At 43.9% G+C, this 20,743-nt stretch overlaps 1 protein-coding gene across 1 annotated transcript in view; it reads right to left on the bottom strand.

Moving 5' to 3' along the window:
• The window catches only part of whrna (whirlin a), a 115,840-nt gene that overhangs the window by 46,973 nt on the left and 48,124 nt on the right, over window positions 1–20,743 (bottom strand). The window contains exons 2-3 of the mRNA XM_034547072.1: window positions 11,607–11,825; window positions 8,171–8,296 (exon numbers count right to left, since the gene is read on the bottom strand). Coding sequence (XP_034402963.1) covers window positions 8,171–8,296; window positions 11,607–11,825 — 345 coding nt within the window. The remainder of the gene's footprint in view (window positions 1–8,170; window positions 8,297–11,606; window positions 11,826–20,743) is intronic.

Below are 20,743 nucleotides of genomic sequence, written 5' to 3'. Positions count from 1 at the left end.
TGAAAACTGTTACATTTGTAATGCTCTGGAGAGTATGGTGGTAAGAAATATCATCTAGAGTTGCATTGAATGTGTCCCAGTTGTTCAACTTGTAATATTGTCCCTGACATTTGATTGGATTACCCACTCCTACTTTGTATTTAAAGTGGGAGTACAGGAATACAGCTGTGGTCTTTTTCCTCATTGGAAAGAGTGGATGCCTCAGTTCCAGATTCACCGGAAATGATCTGTGGAAGCGTCTTGTTGCAGTCACTCAATGCAATTTATGACCAAATGCTCTTTTAAATATTACTTGTATGGTCTTCCTGCTTTATTCACAGTCTAAAGAGGCGGAAAAGATGGGTGAGAGGAAATGTACTAAAGTAACAAAGGGATCCAGGTCAATTTGAAACCGATCATGGCAGAGTCAGCCTGGCAGCCCAGAAGTTTCTATTTTAGATTCTATTTGATCCCCTTTTATCTTTTTTCTATGAACTGGAAGTAAAGGGAATCCAGCTGAAGTTCCCCTTGACCATTTCAGTGGCTTAAACTGCAATGCCTTTTAACTGGAGAAAAGAGAAGTGAACAACTCTCTTTAACCTCAAAGGCTGGTCACCGTCGAATATGGTCAAAGATGATTCTTCGGACTCTTTTTATTGGCTGAAAGAGTCCACAGTTAATAGTATTACTTTATGTTCAACTTGGTTGTGTTGCTTGAAACTGCTGCAGCATGAAACACTTGGACAATTTCACCAAGAACAGACAGCACCATGGGTTACGCATCACCTGCAACCGCTATCTGCCACAGGTCCAATTCACACAAGATATTGCGCTGATAACAGTTGCATAAGTGCATCTGATGGCAACTATCAATGTGGCAAAGTATAGATGTTGATTTTGTTCAGATTGTGAGCTACAGGACCGACTGCAGTTGCAGAGGCATCCCTCAAGCCTTCAGGTGTGGAATTTAAATGTGAGAGAAAGGGTATTTAGGATTTATCAGCCCAGTACATGAGTGCTGGTGGTTTTTGTTCTGGCAAGAATTGTTGCTGCCATAATCACTGGAAAGCCTGGGCTTGACACTTAGAAATTAATGCTAATACTATTAGCGTCGGCAATACTCTGAAGACGCAAATCATTTCGCTGTAACTACGTTGAGCTATCTGTGCTGATCTATGTGAATTTGACAGTTTCAAAAGGGGAAATTTTTCTACCAAATGTTTGTATATCACCTGATCTGAACAGAAGCACTGAGACACGCTTTGCTTGGTAGCACACTTAGGGGACTCTTTGTTGGTTTTGAGGTTAAGGTATGTTCTACTATTGTTAGTGGGATAGTGGAGAGGCTGGATGTATGCCTAATATGGCCAAAAGAACACATTTGATAGAAAAAAAACGTTTTAATATAAAATCAAACCCTGAGGAGTATTATGTCTTCTGGGTGTGAGTTGTCATTTATTTATTCATTTTATGGGATGAGATTTAATTTTGGCATCCTTAATAAAGTCTGACATTCAGGAGAGATTTTCAGGTCACACTGGGACTGAATTTATACCGACAGCTACTAAAACACTTTTGAAATGCATTATGTTTCTTCTTTGTATTCAGGTTATACACACACACACACACACACACACAAATGCACACACACACCACACACACAAATGCACACACACACCACACACACACACAGTTGCTCGCCAAGTGCCTTTTTTTTGGTCCTGATTCGTTTTGTGCTCTTTCAGCAGGATTGCTTTATCATCAGAGAGGATGGAAAATCACCTCTGTGCAAATTGAAAATACTTGGCTTAAATCCGTCTACGTGTTTGGCACACTCTTTATTCATTTAAATATGCACTGCAAAAAAATAAAATGTTGATAAAAGTCCAAATTCAAGACCAGAAATGTCCAATAAAACTATCAATTGTAGCTTTGATTTGAGGCAAATATAATTTGTTATATCCTCCAAGTTAAAGGGAGTCAAATCTTCATTGTTTTGCATCCACTTGGTGTTTTCAGTTTGTTACTGAGCTTCCCTTCACTTTTGATCGTTGTGAGTTTGATTTTTTAGTCATTTTAGATGTCACATGACCCACAGCACGGAGTGGCTAAAGTGCACACCAATCTCCATCATGGTTTTCTGTTTTTATTTTGATCATTGAAGACCATGTAACTTCTCTGAGATGTGTGTAGAAACTCAATCCATCATGTTGCAGTTTACAGCCATGTCTGTCCAAAATGTCATAGCTTCATAGTGTTATCCTATTTAATGCTTCTATTAAATTGTTATAATTAGCATATGAATTCTTAAGTTTATAAGGTCACAGTGACCTTTGACGACCACCAAATTGGGTATTTGTGCCAAATATGAAGAAATTCCCCCGAGGCGTTCCTGAGGAATCCCATCCTCGAGAATGAAGAACACGGCTGTTGCTGGCCCTGGGGCATACAAAGTCTACTGGAAAATGTATAACATTTTAAAAAGAGTATATTCTTTCAATGTTTCTCAATAACCTAATTTGATGAGTTAAGTAAATGATCAGTTGGACCTTTTGCCCGCTCATTACTGAGTTACACGACTGTACTAACGATTAAATGTTCTGAAGGTGATAACTGAAAATGTCGACGTTGAAACTGCCAAAAACACGGAGTGAACTCTGACTCTCTCACTTTTGTTGAAAGACACTAGTCTGATTTATTTGGCGCAAATGCAATTATAATTTTGAACGCTGATGATTTATGTTTCTAAGTCCTCAGGTCTCTGTACGCCTGCAGTAGGAGCTGTGTTCGTCTCCTCGGTAGTAAGTCAGACACGTTCCCGGTGGGTGTTGGCCTCCGCCAGGGCTGCCCTTTATCACCGGTCCTGTTAGGACCTTCATGGACAGGATATCTAGGTGCAGCCAGGGGGCGGAGAGGATCCGGTTAGGGAGTCTCGGGATCGCCTCTCTGCTGTTTGCGGATGATGTGGTCCTGTTTACCTCCTCGGACCGTGACCTCCAGCATTCACTGGGGCGTTTTGCAGCCGAGTGCGAAGCGGCAGGGATGAGAGTTAGCACCTCCAAATCTGAGGCCATGGTGCTCTACCGGAAACCGGCGGATTGCTCCCTCCAGGTGGGGGCAAACTGCCTACCCCAAGCGAAGGAGTTCAAGTATCTCGGGGTCTTGTTCACGAGTGAGGGTAAGGTGGAGCGGGAGATCGACAGGCGGATCGGTGCGGCTGCAGCAGTAAAACAGGCGCTGTACCGGTCCGTCTTAGTGAAGAGGGAGCTGAGCCGGAAGGCAAAGCTCTCCATTTACTGGTCGGTCTACGTTCCAACCCTCACCTATGGTCACTAACTCTGGGTCGTGACCGAAAGAACGAGATCTCGGATACAAGCGGCCGAAATGAGCTTCCTCCGTAGGGTGGCCGGGCTCAGCCTTAGAGATAGGGTAAGGAGCTCGGACATCAGGGGGGAGCTTGGAGTCGAGTCGCTGCTCCTTCGTGTCCAAAGGAGTCAGCTGAGGTGGTTCGGGCATCTAGTCAGGATGCCTCCTGGACGCCTCCCATTAGAGGTTTTCAAAGTCAAAGTCAAAGTTAGCTTTATTGTCACTTCTTCCATTTGTGCAAACATACAGAAGATCTGAAAGTACGTTTCTCTCTTGTCCAACATAAAGTGATTGTAGTAATAATAATAATAATAAAAGTAATAAAGTGCAAACAGCTAACAACAACAACACCAAAGAACATGTAAACAATATATAAAGCAGCATTTGACATATGAGTCTACTTTAGGAGTGGGAGAGTGGGGAGAGAGTTCAGCTTCCTGACAGCCTGGTGGATGAAGCTGTTTGACAGTCTGGTGGTGCGAGCCCGGAGGAAAGACCGAGGACACGCTGGAGGGATTATATCTCCCGGCTGGCCTTGGAACGCCTCGGGATCCACCAGAATGAGCTGGAAAGTGTTGCGGGTGAGAGGGAAGCCTGGGTCGGCCTGCTGAACCTGCTGCCACCGCGACCCGACCCCGGATAAGCGGGTGATAATGGATGGATGGATGAAACTGCCAAAAACATGGAGTGAACTCTGACTCTCTCACTTTTGTTGAAAGACACTAGTCTGATTTATTTGGCGCAAATGCAATTATAATTTTGAACGCTGATGATTTATGTTTCTAAGTCCTCATTTAAGCCAATAATATAAGTCAATGTGTTTATATGTGGGTGTGTTTGGATTTGAGTGGAAGAGAAAAAGCTCCAACTGAACACATTAATTCTAACTAGCTAAATCTCCTTAATTATGAGTTTACCAAACGCTGGGTGAAATACGTCTTACCAGAATGTAAATAGTATCCCGTTGCCTCTCTGGCTACCTTCATGTGTTGACTTCACAGTAGGCACGACCTTTTCCCTTATACGCTTTAATTGAATCCAACCGGACCGGGCAGATGTCAACAGAAGGACAGTGGGCTGGACTGACCTTTCTCTTCCGTTGGATTGCAGTGAGTGGGCTGAGGCGCGATACGCCGGGTTTGCAGTGACTAGACAAAGTCTTTCCCAGAGTCATCCAAATATATATTCATGCATATATTCAAATGCATTCACGCACACTTGCTTGTGAATCTCAATGTCATTTTTTTGTTGCTATAAAACATTGTTTTCTTAACGTCCCTTCTCACTGGAGAAGCCACATTCATGTTAGAAACTGTTTTCACCACAGCAAAGGTTGTCACAAGGCTTCCCAGTCTAAGACGTGTTTTTATTTTATTTATTTTTTTTTAAAGGCGGCGGCGGGATAGCAAAGTCGTGTGATAGAATTTATACTGCCAAGCTTTCATTTTCTCCAAGACTGAAGGGTGAGGCAGTGACATATTGGTGGTGTGATGATTATAGAATGCTGGGAGCGATACAAGCCATCCATCATAGTCATACAAGCCGTGTACAGATATAGTCTGCTGCCGGTGAAGGACCTGAAGCATAAGCACCAGTGATGAGGGAGCATCTTCTCCTGCTGGGTAGTGACAATTAGAGAGGTCTTTTACCTTGCATGACCTTAAAGATGCCCACGGCCCTGTTTAGGGCGCACAACGGATCCCTGTGAGTTATCACATAAAGGGCAGTTCAAGTCAGCTGCAGGGCTCTTTTTTTGCCAATAAAAAAAAAGTCTAAGCCCAAACTTCCTGCGAAGACGTACGTTTATTTTGAAAAGACAAAATACATATGAGGACCATCAATCCCTGACACGTCCAAAACTAAAGTCAATGTTGACTTACTTTACCGTAGTCGCGGTAAAATAAAACATCCGTATTTTACGTAACAAGCGTAGTTATTCACGTGAAGAAACATACATATTTTACTCCAAACCATCTTTTCCTAAGCCTATCCAAGCGCAATAACTCCTCAAAACTAATGCGTTGGAATTTAATTTGGAATAGACTTCATGAAGAGTGAACTGACACACCCACGGATACCTCGAGCATCACAGGCTGAAGCCGAGCACTGACCAAGCTTCAGCGTCTGACGCGTTGAGAGGGGCGGGACACGCCCAATGATGGGAGGTGGTGCAGCTTCGTTAGTGGGCCTCTTCCCCACTTAGTCATATCATTCATAATATTGCTCATGAACACAGTATAGAAACTAGATGATAAAAAAAAAAGTTCAGAACACTAGTTCCCGGTTCATTCATTTACAATGATATTTTTCTCAAATGACATCAGTATTATATCAAGGTGGCGTAGTGCAGTTTGGGTCTTGGATTCTGAAATTAAAAAAATAAATAAAATCGAATAAAATCGCTGAATATTAATTCCAGTGCATTTTCGTAATACCCATTGTTTACAGGGCACATATGCATATGTGCCCTGTAAACAATGGGTATTACGAAAATTCGGGAAAGACCACTCACATGTGAGTGGTCTTTCCCGAAGCATTAACAATTGCAGAAACACCAGATACCGTACTGTTGATGTCAACACAGAGGGTTATATAGAATAATTAACTTCTTGGAGATATGATATATTCTAAAGGTATGTTAGTTTTAATGACCAGCCTGCAGTAATAAATGCCATGACCTTCGGTTTGGCATTTGAGTCCCTCAGCCATTTCCTGCCTACCTGGTGTGTACACACACACACACACACACACACACATACACAACTTTGGCCCAGATGGACATATTTTTCAGCCAACTATTTTATTCTTTTTTCTTTTCTTTTCTTTTCTTTAGAAAAAGCTAAGAAAATATCTGGAAAGCCAATGATAAATTGTCAAATCATAATTTAGTATCTTTTTGAGAGTTGATCGCTGGGAAACTGAATTGACTCAAGTTCAAATTGTATTGTAGCCGATTTTTGGATTTCAGCAAAGAATTGACATCTCGCATGGAGATGAAACGTTAGACCCACACCGCCGTAGCGTCCACTGAAGGATCCCTCAAAGCAACACAAAGGTTGTAAATTGTGCTTTATTAAGATCTTTGCTTCTCCTTAAACTGAATAAATACACACTGAATGTTTGCACAGGAAGTTCTACTGGGTTGCATTCATTACAGTATTTCCAAATGACTCAATTCCAATCCGAATACTGAGCTAAAAACAGATGAAAGGGAACAAGGCTAGTCAAGGTCTGAAAACTCGAGCTAAAAAAGTTTCCGAAACACATTCCTTAAAACGCACATCACAGCACAAAAGGCAGTGTAAGCAATTCATGCACGTGAAATAAAGAAAATAACTTAGGGGGGGGGGGGGGGGGGGGGCGCAGGTCATATCAAATGATATTAAAGCTTTTTCTCCTGTCTTTCCTGTCCTAAAGAAGCCTTTCTAACAACCCTCTGCATATGCTGCTCCGCTGAGTGTGCGCCTGCGTGGGCCCTCTAATAGGCTTCTATGTAATTAGCTGGTTGACAGGCTGATCACTAACAGGCGTGAAATGAAGTGAAGGGCTCCATGGAGGAGACGTCCAGCCTCCCTCTCCTCCGGTTGCCATGTCACCGTGACAAACACACACATCTGTGAGTCCCAATTCAGGTCTGTTATGGCACATCGGTGCTGCCTTTTAAAACCTACAGTTGATGCATGTATATCAGATTCAATCCAGTCGGCAAGAAAACAGAAGGAGCGCGAGAGGCGGAGCAAACATGGAGAGAAGTGGAGACGTGAGGCGAAACATGTTCTTTGATCATAAAGCCTCATGTAAAATATACTGAAGTCTCTGTTAATAGTGACAAACGACGGCTGTCACACGTGAACGGGCACAAGGCTGGCGGCATCAACACGCAATTGCATTTCTATAAACTCCGATAAACCGGTCGAGTTTCCAGTCTGTAAAACATTCTAAAACTGTTGTAAAATTGTGTTAATAAATTGTGAGTGTGAAAGCCATGAGCCCTGCATCCCAATGATGCCATTGTTACTGACGTCCAGCGTCCTGGGATGTGCTCAACCGTATGCTGGCAAAACTCAATGCAGCATGTTGTCTTTGCTAAAGTCCTCAGAATGATGACGAAAGACTGTTTTCAATATCTAGAGGATACGAGAATGATGTTCTTAAAAAACTAATTCCTTCAAAATATCCCCCTGTGGTCATTACTGAAGTCATGTCTTCATCACCAACAGCCTCCTCTCACAGGGAACACTACTCAGAGATGATTAAAGGGTGGAAGTCTGTCAAAGGCCGGAGCCGCTTCACTACAACACCGTTGGCTTTGCAGGACTTAATGCCCAAATGAATGCAAGTGCGGTCACAGCACAATGTATCAAACAACCAGCGTGTGTTACTTTCTAATTTATTCAGGCGCCTTAGTGCCATTATCTTGTGACAGCCCATATGGTGAAGAAGAAGGGGAATGACAGCTTGAGAGAGAATCGCCCAAAGTAGTAGGAAAGTGGCATATTGGAATAACTCTTCCTTTGTTGTTTGTTGTTTGTTGTCACTGTGACAGAAAAAATATCCTAAAGGAACTTTCCTCACTGGTCAGAGATGCCTGTTTTCTAGACAGAGAGTCGTAGGCGTGTATCAGGCACCGAAACCGTGTGATGACTGAAAAGAAAAAGGGTAATTATGGGACATTGTTTCTGTGCATCGTGTCCACTGCAAGCACACTTTCAAAGACCAAAGCACGACAATAACTAAGAACGTATGAAATGTCACAGATTTGATACGTCAGGTCAAAGTGAGAAAGTGTGTGTGTGTGTGTGTGAGTGAGAGAATGCGGTGGTACCTTGAGTCCTCCACACTCTGCTGCTGATCCCTGGTCCACTCCAGTGATGTAAATACCCAGAGCGTACTCTGCTCCCCCCCGTATCATTAGACCCAGGGAGCGGCCGTCATCCAAAACCAAGTTGACCTATCAAAAAGGCAGACACAGGAAAAGGGGGTTAAATATCACCAAAAAAAATATATATATATAGATATATATGCTGGAAAACAGACACTTCTTAAATTTCATTTTGGAGTCTCAATTGCCCGGTGTCGGGGGCTTCGTCACACCGAACACGGAGCGGTGACACACAACGCACAGGCGAAACGACAGCCGCGAAAACAGAGAGTTTCAGGAGCCACTGGGATGCCGGTGACTCATGGCCGCTAACGAGGAGGCTCAGTCTGTTCTGATTGGACGAATGTTTTGAGTCGGTTAATCAGTTTGTTTGCAACGCTCATCCGTGTCAGTCGCCCGGGTGAGCAGAGCGGACGACATCCGACACTGTTGGAATTCAAATAAGCAAACGGACCATAATAATCACAATCCAGCCACCGTAAATATCGGACGGCGACAACGGCACCCAATTAAAAACACTGCTGCGGGCAGTTAATGGGACCTACATGGCTGTGCCAAACTGACTTGTGGAGATGCCTATTGGACAACGGTATTTAATCGCGTCCAGCATCTAAACATGGAAAGCTCTCCACGTATTTAAACACACTCTTGAATTTGAATCGTAGAAAAATGATCCTTATAATCAAATGATGTTGTTTTTAAAGCAAACAACCACGCTGCCACATGCAGCTTCGTATTGTCACGCAAGGAATCTAATGGTACCGCGGCAGGGTCGTTTGAATACAAATGATTCTTAGCAATGAAATACTCTTGTCTATGTTAACCAATCGTGTTATTGCTGAAAACATCACTGCGACTCGATCACCTGAAGCCTAAGTGTAAGCCTTTTATGCTTCATTAATGTCTTTATGATGAGTTTCAGAAAGTGCTAGTGCACAGCAAGAACTCAGTGATGGAGCTATTTGCTCATAACCCACTTATTAGATTAAGGAGTCAACCCACACAAATTAATGGCAAGATCCACTCCCATGAATATCAATTCTGAACTAATCAGACGGAACTTTCTCAGTGAAATGTGATGCATTTCACAGTCGAGTGGAGATGACCCATATCTCACTGAGAGTGAGTCTGACCAACTAGAAACTGCACTTGGCATATAAAGATATAACTATATATATATGTGTGTGTGTTGACCTCCCAGCTGCTGTTTCGTGTCTTGATCTATGAACGCCTATTTGCTCTCGGTTCCGGAGGCTATGGGGTTGGATGAAGGCTTCATTTGTCTGATAAAAGTGCTTTATTCTAACCCGATGGCAGTGACTCCATCAAGTATAAGCTGCTCTTCTTTGTTTGGTGCCTCTGGGTCATCTCATCAAGACTGTCCCTTAACTCTGCAGCTATTTGTTCTGGCCCTCGAGCCCTGAGCTAACTTCATGCAGTAATCTTCTCGTGTCAGAGGCATCTCCCTTCACGGCACACAGCAGTACGTGCTGGCGATTTCCAAACGTTTACCTCGACATTCCTCGACCACCCGAAACGCGACTTTTTAGTTATTCCGTGCAGGTTCCCCCCCACACCCCAAAAAAAGAAGCCATTTATTACCCAGGCGTCAGTTTAAAAAAGATCTGCGCGTCCACCGTCTTTCGCTGGCTACATCGAGGAACTCAGCTCAGTCTTTCAAAAGCTTTTCTTCGGGAAAGCAAAGAGGAAGCGACTCCGCCGGGGGAGGCTCGGCGGACAAACTTTAAATTGTACATTTCCCTCCACCGCAGCGAGGCACTTGATTACTTGGCTTGATCCTGATGAAGCGGCGTCTCTCGCCAAGATGGAAAAAGTGAAATCAGTAGCACCTTGACAACCGCACAGTGACATTTATGTTAATATCGCTATTGAACAATATCAGCTTCATTCCTGTACCAGCCGTGGTAGGTTTGGCATCTGGTCGTCTTACTGTCACTCAAAGCATATGCTGCTGCGGCTCTTCTTCTTTTTTTAATAACTACTGTCTGCTTATTGGAGGTAAGCCAGCCCCCGTTGCTCAGTGAGAATATGGAGGCATTCATGCTCTCTGTGACATTTACGTAGGACATGGTTTTAATTAGCAGACTAATCCTTCTCTTATTGGCAGCACAGAGCAGCTCTTAGGGCTTGTGGTGTTCTTTGGCATCAGCTGTTATCATGGAATCACTTCTATATGCTCTTTGTCTCTCGAAGAACTCAAAGTGGTGTTTATGGAGCAATGGAACTCAGTGAGCCTTTGTTCGGACAAACACAATAGCAAATATATCACAGGAGGGACTCATTAATTATATTACACACGTTATATTAAACGCTGCTCTACTCGTTCTTATATCTAAATTATGTTTGAAAGTACCTACATATTTTTTCTTTAAGCCGAAAGAAGGTAAAATAGCTCGAACGATCTACCATAAACTGGATGGATGTTTTCTAAACGTTATCTACATGGCTGTAACTACAGCATGTATTAATGGAGCTGCAGCAGTAAAAAGATTAATGAGTGTCTCTCAGCTACTGAAAAATTGAAAGTTCTCGTGTAATAAATCTTTAAAAGCAGCTCTGACAGCTCCTTCCCTGCAGGTCGTCAGGTGGTGACAGGGTGGAGTTCTGTACCGCTGAAGGTCCAATTACTATTATTGTTTCAATTGTTCCTTCTTTTGTGTCCATCATCTTTTGTCCACGACTGAGTCTTATATTATAATTCACATTCACTCCCCCTGATCACAAACGTAGGACTCAGATTGATAACAGGATTCGGTGACCATCCAAAACTGACGCACAGCGGGACCTCAGATGCAGAGTGGAAAACAACAACAACAACAACAACAACAACAACAACAACGGCTGTATGTAAACAGAGAAGGCCTCATCCCTGTCTCAGTCTTACGGTCCGTTCCCAGCATGCCGCCTGTTACAGCAGCAGGACCGTTGATGGTGCCTTTAGAGGAAGTTGGATATGTTTCTATGACAGATTTTTCATGCAGATGATGTTGCTTGCTTTAGCTCCGCTTAATTTCGCTTGCCTTTTTACATTGGTGACGAATATTTTAGCAGAAACTCTCAAGAGTTTTATGAGACATTTAAGAAACTATCCATGAAACTAATATATTGGGATTGCAATTGTTTAGTCTGCAAACAGAAACTGTTAACAAGTGCATATTGGATGTTTGAAACAAATGCCATGGTCACCTATAAAATATAAAAAGTGATGATACAGCATACACAGTTTTGGGGATATGCTATGTTTACTTTCCCCCCTGATAGTATTCCATTGAAGGTACAACAGAGATGTGTGTTAAGGTAGTTCAAACACTGCTCCATGACTCCAACACGATGTGTTGTTTCCCATGTCAAGCCTCACCTTCTTCTCGTCTCCCTCCTGCAGGAGCTGCATGTTGCTGCGTCGCTGGCTGTCAGTTCTTCTCAGCGTGGCGCTCCGATGCTCCGGCAGGTCAGGGGGCGGGGACACACTGCGACCCTGAGGGTCAACCCAGGTGTAGACGTGGTTGGTGACATAGCCGCCTGGAATCCGCCCGACTGAACGCACAGAGAGGCAAAGCTTTTTACTGCCCTTCAGCACCTGGAGAGGAGGGGAGAGACGAGACATGTTATAAACACAGTAAATAAGTCAAAAATGTTTCGTTTTTTTCAGAACAAACAAGTTAAAAAGAAAATCCTCAATACATTGATTTGATTTTCTAAGGCCATAGCATATGTAAACATAAATCCATGCAGGGTACACACGCCGTGTGAGGTTGAAGCAGTAAATAAAGTAGGACACAATAAACTCGGGAGAAAATGAAAGATTACAGAGAAGCAAACAAATGCAGTGCTTCTGACTGCAAAAAACCCAAATGACCATACCCCCCTCCCACACACAAACACACACACACACACACACACACACACACACACACACACACACACACACACAACCATTTCTGACAAATGTCGACTGAAAATTGCTGTTGGCGGTGCCTCATTGCCTTCTGATAGCCCGCTGTATGTACGATCCCTCTACAAATCAATGTGCGCCACAAACACAGGACTTTGACTTTCATTCCAGACTAGAAACTACAACAATAACTGCAATTTAATAACTGATAATAATAATATTACTCCAAGACAGTGTGTTCGATTGAAAGGTGTACTGCTTTTTTCAATTTAAAACTAAACTCTGTGGAGTTTCCCACCTGCCAGCTCAAAGCAGGTTCAGGATTAAACATGATTTATACGGGAACAATCAGTATTGATGTACTTGAGACAATTGTATAAATGTTTGTTGTTCTGTTTTGTTTCATTTTATTTATCTTAAGTGTTGTCATGGATGGTTGTTCTTGTTTTTGATGAACTGTAAGCTATTATTTTAATGACTTGGGAATGTACAGTACATTGGAAAATCTCTAATTGAAAAGGTTTCATAAATGTTGCTATCTATCACTGTGTATTCGTGGCTGTATCATGTAGACTTAGCCACGACGTTGGAGAAACCTCATCTCATTCCTTCGTCATCTGAAACCTTAAAAAAAAGAACTTTCTTAACAATAGGGTTCTTCAGAAGCAAAGGGTTCTGGGTAGAACCCCTTGAGGAAGAACCCATTTGGAACTAGTGTATTTCTAGTGTATTAGCAACTAGGAAATAAGAGCTGTGACCAGATGGATGTGAACATCCATCCCAGGACCTTCTGTCTCCATCAACAATCTGTGCTATTCTACTCTTGATGTTAAATTTATTCTAAGCTTTCTGTAGCCTGAATTAATGTTGCTATTTGGAGAAAAGTTAACTCTGTGGATTCATTATAAAGCCATTTGTATTTCTGCTTCACGCCCCTAAGTGTCTTATAAAAGCCCTCTTATGTTGAAAAAGAAAATCTAAATCTCCTGATAGCCCCATAAGTCCTTTCTGCTGCCTGTGTGTGTGTAAAGGTAGTGAAGGACTAGCTCTGTTCTGTATCAAATATATCTCCATTCTCTTATTCAGTGTACCACAAATAAGTCTAACCCTCACATTAATATAATACTTGCAAATGCTCCTGTTGGAATGTCTATTAACATATAAACAACTCAAATTATAACTTGTCACAGAAGAGGCCCGTCTCCTTGAGCACAGCGATCCAGCTGAATCAATTTCAATCCTGATTTGTGCTGAGAGATAATAACTGAGGCAACAAAACCCTGTCAGCACTGAAGATCACTGACTGGGGCAAAATGGCTGTCATCTCCCCCTCCCTCTTCCACCCCCTCCCCTCTTTATGGGCACCATCCATGCAGAGGTGTAGATAATAAGTTCAGCAGCACATCAGCAGGCACAACTCACACAGAGAGAGAGAGAGGAGAGAGAGAGAGAGGAGAGAGAGGAGAGAGAGAGAGGAGAGAGAGAGAGAGAGGAGAGAGAGAGAGGAGAGAGAGAGAGAGAGAGAGAGGAGAGAGAGGAGAGAGAGAACGAGTGAGCGAGAGAGAGCGAGAGAGAGAGCGAGAGGAGAGAGAGAGAGGAGAGAGAGAGAGAGAGGAGCGAGAGAGTGCGAGAGGAGAGAGAGAGCGAGAGGAGAGAGAGCGAGAGGAGAGAGAGAGGAGCGAGAGGAGCGAGAGAGTGCGAGAGGAAAGAGAGCGAGAGGAGAGAGAGCGAGAGCAAGAGGAGAGAGAGAGAGGAGCGAGAACGAGAGGAGCGAGAGCGAGAGCGAGAGGAGCGAGAGAGTGCGAGAGAGAGAGTGCGAGAGAGAGAGAGAGCGAGAGGAGCGAGAGAGAGAGAGAGCGAGAGGGAGAGAGAGGAAAGAGAGCGAGAGCAAGAGGAGAGAGAGAGAGGAGCGAGAACGAGAGGAGCGAGAGAGTGCGAAAGAGAGAGAGCGAGAGGAGAGAGAGAGGAGCGAGAGGAGAGAGAGAGAGAGAGAGAGAGCGAGAGGAGCGAGAGAGAGCGAGAGGGAGAGAGAGGAGAGAGAGAGCGAGAGAGAGTAGAGAGAGAGAGCGAGAGGGAGAGAGAGGAGCGAGAGGAGAGAGAGAGAGAGGGAGAGAGGAGCGAGAGGAGAGAGAGAGGAGAGAGCGAGAGAGGGAGGAGAGAGCGAGAGAGGGAGCAAAATACACTATTATCACAAATAGTCAAAAAGGAAAATTTATTTAATTATTGTGTGACAGTGTTAATGCCAAAGGCTTGTGAAAAATGGCCACAACATGGGTCCCATCAGATATCACCAGGAGGTGGGAATCCAAATGCAATCAGGCTCACACTGTTTGCAGAAAGATTTAAGTAAAATGTTATTGGAATATCTCAAAAATGTCAAAATACACAATATTATGAGACTAGCTATCGTCTTGGATTTGGGATATCTTAATATTGTAATATGAATATAAATTCAGCAACACATGAAATGTAGCAGCCTTTAAATTTGGCACAAATTACAGAATTTACTCGATTTTTTTAATTGTTGTTTTAGTAATTTCCTTTACCCACTTAGTCGTTACATCCACATTGCTGATGATTGTTTATCAACAATCTCATTGTTATCGTTTTTTTATGAACGCGCCGATGATCAACCTTTTCAATATTGTTGCATTATCAATTTCGAGGTTAAAAATATTGTGATATCTAATTGAACTATAGTGAACTGGGAAACAGCTGTGACTGTGAAGAGATGAGTTGACACGGTGGAGGATTTCTATGGGATGGCGATGACATCACTGCAGGAGAGCCTGTGCACATTGCACTGCAGCATCCACCATCTAAAGCAGTTTAACTCTAAATTCAAACGCCTGATCCGAGCCCATTGGCTTCTCCCTCGGACACTTGGCCGACCGGCTGCAGAGCATCACTTTGATTTATAGTTCCCAACCGATCTCATCGTGGTCGCGTGTTGGTCAGGAATGAGAAGCAGGCGTGCAGGGAGTTGGGGCAACAACACCCAGGCGGAGAAAAAGAAAGATGGAGGGTGATGGAGGCGATGGAGGGAGGGCAGTGGGTTTTAAATAAGCTGCTCCATCCTGTGAATAAAAAAAACGTGGTGATGGTCTAAGGAGCCGTAACAAACGCGGTCCTAATGCGTCCTCCCTGGAGGAAAGTGCTGATTGTGACACCGGGCTGATGAGGCTCGGCCCCCCGCTTTCAAACAGAACAAACATAGCTGGGAGAAAAGATGGAATATATACCAGAGCGTAGTGGGAAAAGGCAACGGCAGGTAAACTGCTTTCAGACGATGCCGCGGGAAAAAAACAATGCGCTCTCACGAGAGTCCCGGCAATCCGTTTTATACAAAAGCTGACGGCACAAAGCCCGGCTGTGGAATCTATCCAGTTTCACCGCTTAGAGATGCATGGCCGCATAGTGCAGGAGATCTAATGGTACCTGGAACATTGCAGTAGAACTACAGAGTAAACATTGCCTTATGAGACATGAGGGATTTAGCCATAACCCCTAGTTACTGTATGTAGAGAGTCTGTATTAAATGTCCCCATAAGTACTGTAAACTCTTTTTCATTGGAGTAGGTGAAGAGCGATCACACAGAGATATCCTTTGCTAATATGTATGTGTCGAAAGGGCTGTGGGAGTGTCCGTATAAGTCTGGATATGAATTCAACCTATAATAATAGAAAATGCAGGTTTTTCAACAAAAAGCAAACGTCAGAGTCACTAAGGAGAATCGAGCCTTTGTTCAAGGGAAAGTAATCAATATATGCAAAAAACACAAGTTGTTGCCGTGTTGAAAATCACTAAACGAGTCCCCAAAATAGGGAGAAAAAAAACACACTAAGTTGGCAACACTGGGCCGCAGATGGAGTTAAACCCCCACTGCGCTACCTCGTGTCCAATACACGGAGTTTAAGGCTCTGCTGTTATGAGGGTTGAGATGAGGCTTTGGTTCGGGCACGTGGATTGATGGGAGTATAAAGTTAAAAGCATTTCTTCTTTGGAGCTGGCAGATGATCTGGCCAGTCAAGTTGCCTTTCCTCTCGGAAAAGATGTTTCACACAAACGCACCAGGGATATTTGGAAGAAATATCTACTGGCGCGAATACACTTCCACAACATAACTGGAAGTACGACGTCTTCAATTCTACACTTTAAAATAGTTAGAGATTGGGTAAATCACACATGCTTTTAAAGAATCGCTCAGATATCACTGCACCTGACTGGAAACAAGATTTGACACGTCTCGTATCAAAACCTTCGTAAGAGCAGTAGAAGAAAATCCAGATTGTGATCATTCCAATTACGAAACAATCAAACCCCGAGCAGCATCCTACTCAGTGGACAACTGAAGCATACGCAGTAAGAAATTAAACAAACCTATTCTGGCATCTTCACTAAAATGCTCAATTAAATGGGAAGACACAATGGACACCTGGGAAGGTGAGCAGCATCTGAGTTAATCTAAATGTGTTTCCTGTGTCGACTGAAATAGGAAACACATTAGATGGCAAAACAACAGACAAATAATCAAACAACCCTTAACATAAACACACACACACACACACACACACACAGGGACCCCAAGCATGTGATGGCTACAGCTGAGTGCAGAAGCGCCATAAGACCCTCCGATGCCCTGTTCACACGTAGAGACTCAAGCACCGGACAGGATGTAAGTCAATGTGAATTCAAGCTCGTCGACGGCGCTACTCCGAGACTCAAAGGGCCCCCGAGCAGCGCAACAAGAGAAGGGTTCGACTCGGTGTTTTCTGAAGTGCGTGAGCAACAACTAATCCAGCCTGAAGAAAAGGTAGCGCGGTTTGTTTCCTCCTCCAACTCAGCGCAGGAGAACTTAAGGGGGAAGGGAAGAGCTTCTAATTTTCTACGGCTTTAAGGGGGCGACTGGGAGCGTGTTGAATGAGGTGCACAGAGAGACTGCCACTTTAAACCCGTGCGTGTGAAAGAGATGAGACTCGGAGAACACAGCTTCTCTATCCATCATATAAGATATGTTGTCGCATAAAAACTACATTAGCTAATTCAACGTCTAATGCATTTATTTATTGGCAGCAGTATTGAAAATGACTCCATTAGGATGATAAAGCTGATGGGTGGGCTGTACTTGATTTACAGGCGTCCTCTCGGGTCATCACACTCTCTTAACGGGGCTGGCCTTTTGCCTCACATCGCCCGGTGTAAGCCTTTTCGAACCACATTTGGATTTTCCGGCACTAATATCAATATTTAAACTCAAAATATATAACAAACCTACACATGTGGGTGATGTCCCTTTGGCTCTATTCGTCCTCAGCGGAGCGCCGGAGGAAGTCGTGGCGACTAAGTCATCTTGTATTAATAATAGCGTAGAAAAAAAAGGGTCAGGGAGATTAGGAGGTCTCGTTACTCTTCGCGGCCGCTGTTGCGACGTGGGTTCACGGTGTGTTTGTCCAATTATAACAGCCGCGGCAGGCTCGCCGGGGGCCTCCGGAGAACGGGTGAGCGGTAGCAGGAACTGGAACGTTTGTTTGATGGCTCGTTGGAAAATCCGAGTGCGGCTGGGAGGAAAGCGGATCTGTCAGCGGGCGTGAATGGATCGCATGGCCGTCGATGCTGTGCAGCGTTGGCACAATTTTAAAAGTGTGATCCATCTGTCAGCTAAATGTATTTGTGCCTTTTGGGTGGGGTGGGGGGGGGTAAAGACGAGTGCCTGTGGGACCCTCGATGAAGAGTTTCCCTGACACTGAGCGAGAGCAAAGAATGTACACAAAGGATCACATGGTTCACACCCAGTGCACGGTGCAGTCAGAATACATAACAACGGCAATATGTTTTTATTGTTTGGGCACATTAGATCTGAAATGAACCACTGCCTGTGAGGGGGGGGGGGGGAGAGAGAGATTTAACTTTATTCTTGTTTTATGGGTTTCTCGATGATCAAAATAAATACTATGATTACATGCACAATTCAAAGTGCCGGCGTATTAACCTGGGGCGGTGTTCACAAACACTTTGGGTGAACAGTTTGGCAGTCGTAGATCTTTTTATACTCACTCTCGCAATTTATTGCAGCGAGCCAACTATCAAACTAAAGTAAAGAACATCAGCGGAGATGACTATTACATGAATAACAGAGTTATGATATAATGTGTTTATAAATCCTTCACGGTTCACCTGATGTGGATGCAGACTATACAGGTCGACTCTTGTTACCGATAGCTTTCGCCAGTCCCCCTGGGACCGTTTTGCTCCATACATGAAGTCATTATGTATATGAAATGTATTTAATTATAGAATGGATGTAAATGGATAGAAAACAGCTTCTCTGCACTGACTTACTGACTTGTGAGTACTTGCCACGTGTGTGAGAATGCACATGCACATTTTGTTGGACATTAGAGGAGCGGTTTAGGGCCCAAATGAAGTAAACACTTAGAGGGATTAATGAGTTATTGACACAGCCGCCAACACAGAGACTTAATGGAACCGAGTTATCAATCACAGGGATTAGCCGGAGGAAAAACATCCGCGATGCTCCGCACCGAGCCATCTCTGCTAATCCTCTCGCTCCCCAATCCATCTCTCACTCTCGCTTTCTTTTTTAATTTGAATAAATGCCCCTCGTCCAGCTGCGCACGCACGCACACGTCAATGCAGGACGAGCGAGGCGGCGTGACCGACAGCACGTGTGTGCAGGAAAAGATTAAAATTGTTGGCATGAAGAGATCAATATAAATACTGTGACTTCTCCTTTTCCACTGTTTTCTGCTGTTGAGCTCATCCTTCCATCGCTCCTTTAAGAAGCCATGTGTTGTTTCATTATTCCTGCCGTGTCCGGCCCCTCGCTGCGTTGCAGCGCTCTCGTCACTTATCCGTGGCCGTATGTGGTGCCATAGTGGTGAGGTTGGAGATTGCAACCAGCTGAAACTTGGTGTGCTAAAGCGTGGATGAGAAAATAAATGAAAATAGTCCTTTCTAGAGCCAGTGTTTGGTTTGTCCTTTCTGGGCTACAGTATAAATATGAAAACCTGCTCCCTATGTAGATATAACTGGTTATAAAACATTTATTTCAATAGGTCCATCCTAATGTTACACGCCGTGCCTTTAAGGTCAACGGAGAGAAAGATTAAGGGCGACAGGGCACGAACAGAAACAAAATGATGTATGTCTGTCATTGCTGTGACGGAGCTCGAGAGGAGGCAACGAAGCTCAATCTCATGTTAAAGACTTGAAAACAGACGCGTCAACACGTTGTTAGCATTCAGAAAACAGTTGCATTTTGAAGATTTATAGCATTCAAATGCGGCGTAGAGCCTGAGATGAATAAACACACAGTCAGACATTTAGACCCGAGGGATGTGGCGTTGGCATTGGAATGTGACGGAGGGGAACAACGAGTTTATTAACTCAGAAGTTGACCCACAGACAACTAATCAAGTGCATTCATTATTATGATGATATCATATCATAACTGCTAATTTTTCCGCCACCTATCGCTCGAGCCATTCCCCCGGATGGTTTTCTATACATATCATTGACACGGTGTCATCCAATCCACCGCCTCTTCATCACCACCGTGACCTCCTCCAGCCTCTGGGGATCCCGCCCTCATGACGATGCTATAGACGGCGTCCGGTATCCAAAGTTTGTGTCTGTCGCTCAGCTCAGCAAACACTCGTGGACACTTCTCCTTATTCAGAAGAAGGAAGAAGAACGTGGAGATGACGCAAATGAAACTGCTTATTTCTTTACGCCAAAATACCTTTTGTAATGTTATGTCGTGTGAGTCGGTTTGCATCCATGTTGGACAGTCAGAGGTGGAAAGAAAAAAAGAGGAACTTTTTGTTTTTTATTGGACCTTGAAAGTAAATTCTACTGACGAATTGCTTTTTATTATTTACTTTTTATTTCTTTATTAAAAATGTTCTATTTCAACCTTTTGTAATAACTTTTTTACCGAGCCACATCTCATACTGCACACCGAGGCATCCGACCAAATGGAGTGCTGCTTTCTGCTTTTGATATATTACATGTGACGTGAAGTGCTCTAGAGTACTTACAACTGTTCTTTTAAATTTATGTATTGGGCCTCCTTGCTGTGAAACAAACGCCACTAACTGCTTCACCAAAAACAACAAAAGTGGACACACAGATTGCTAATAATTCATAAGTAGACAGTGACCAGCATGGACAGTGTTGTGCTTCACATTGTTTAAAAAAGGGAAAGAGTGTCAGGACGGCGGGCGTGGCCATGGATCAATCTCCCCTCCCACTCGTTCCTCCGCGCCGGCTCATTAATCAAACTCGCCTCCGATAGCTGCTCTCATATCTCTTCTCATATCTCCTCTCATATCTCCTGTATCGCTCGCCGCATCTCTCGGCGGCTGTTATTTATGAAGCCTCCTCCCGGACACAGATGCCCGTCACTGATATTTACTGAGACTGAGAGGGAGCAGGAGAAAGAGAGGAGACAGATAATGGGAGAGTCGATTCATTGCTTAATCTCTGCTCTGAGTTAGTCACATTCCTCTTGCTTCTTTCTAATCGAGGGGGGGGGGGGGGGGGGGGGGACTACTCTGTGGGTAAAGCATGTGCAGTCAGC

Source organism: Cyclopterus lumpus, chromosome 12, assembly GCF_009769545.1.
Source record: "Cyclopterus lumpus isolate fCycLum1 chromosome 12, fCycLum1.pri, whole genome shotgun sequence".
Taxonomy (NCBI): domain Eukaryota; kingdom Metazoa; phylum Chordata; class Actinopteri; order Perciformes; family Cyclopteridae; genus Cyclopterus; species Cyclopterus lumpus.
This window is presented reverse-complemented; position numbering and strand designations above follow the sequence as displayed.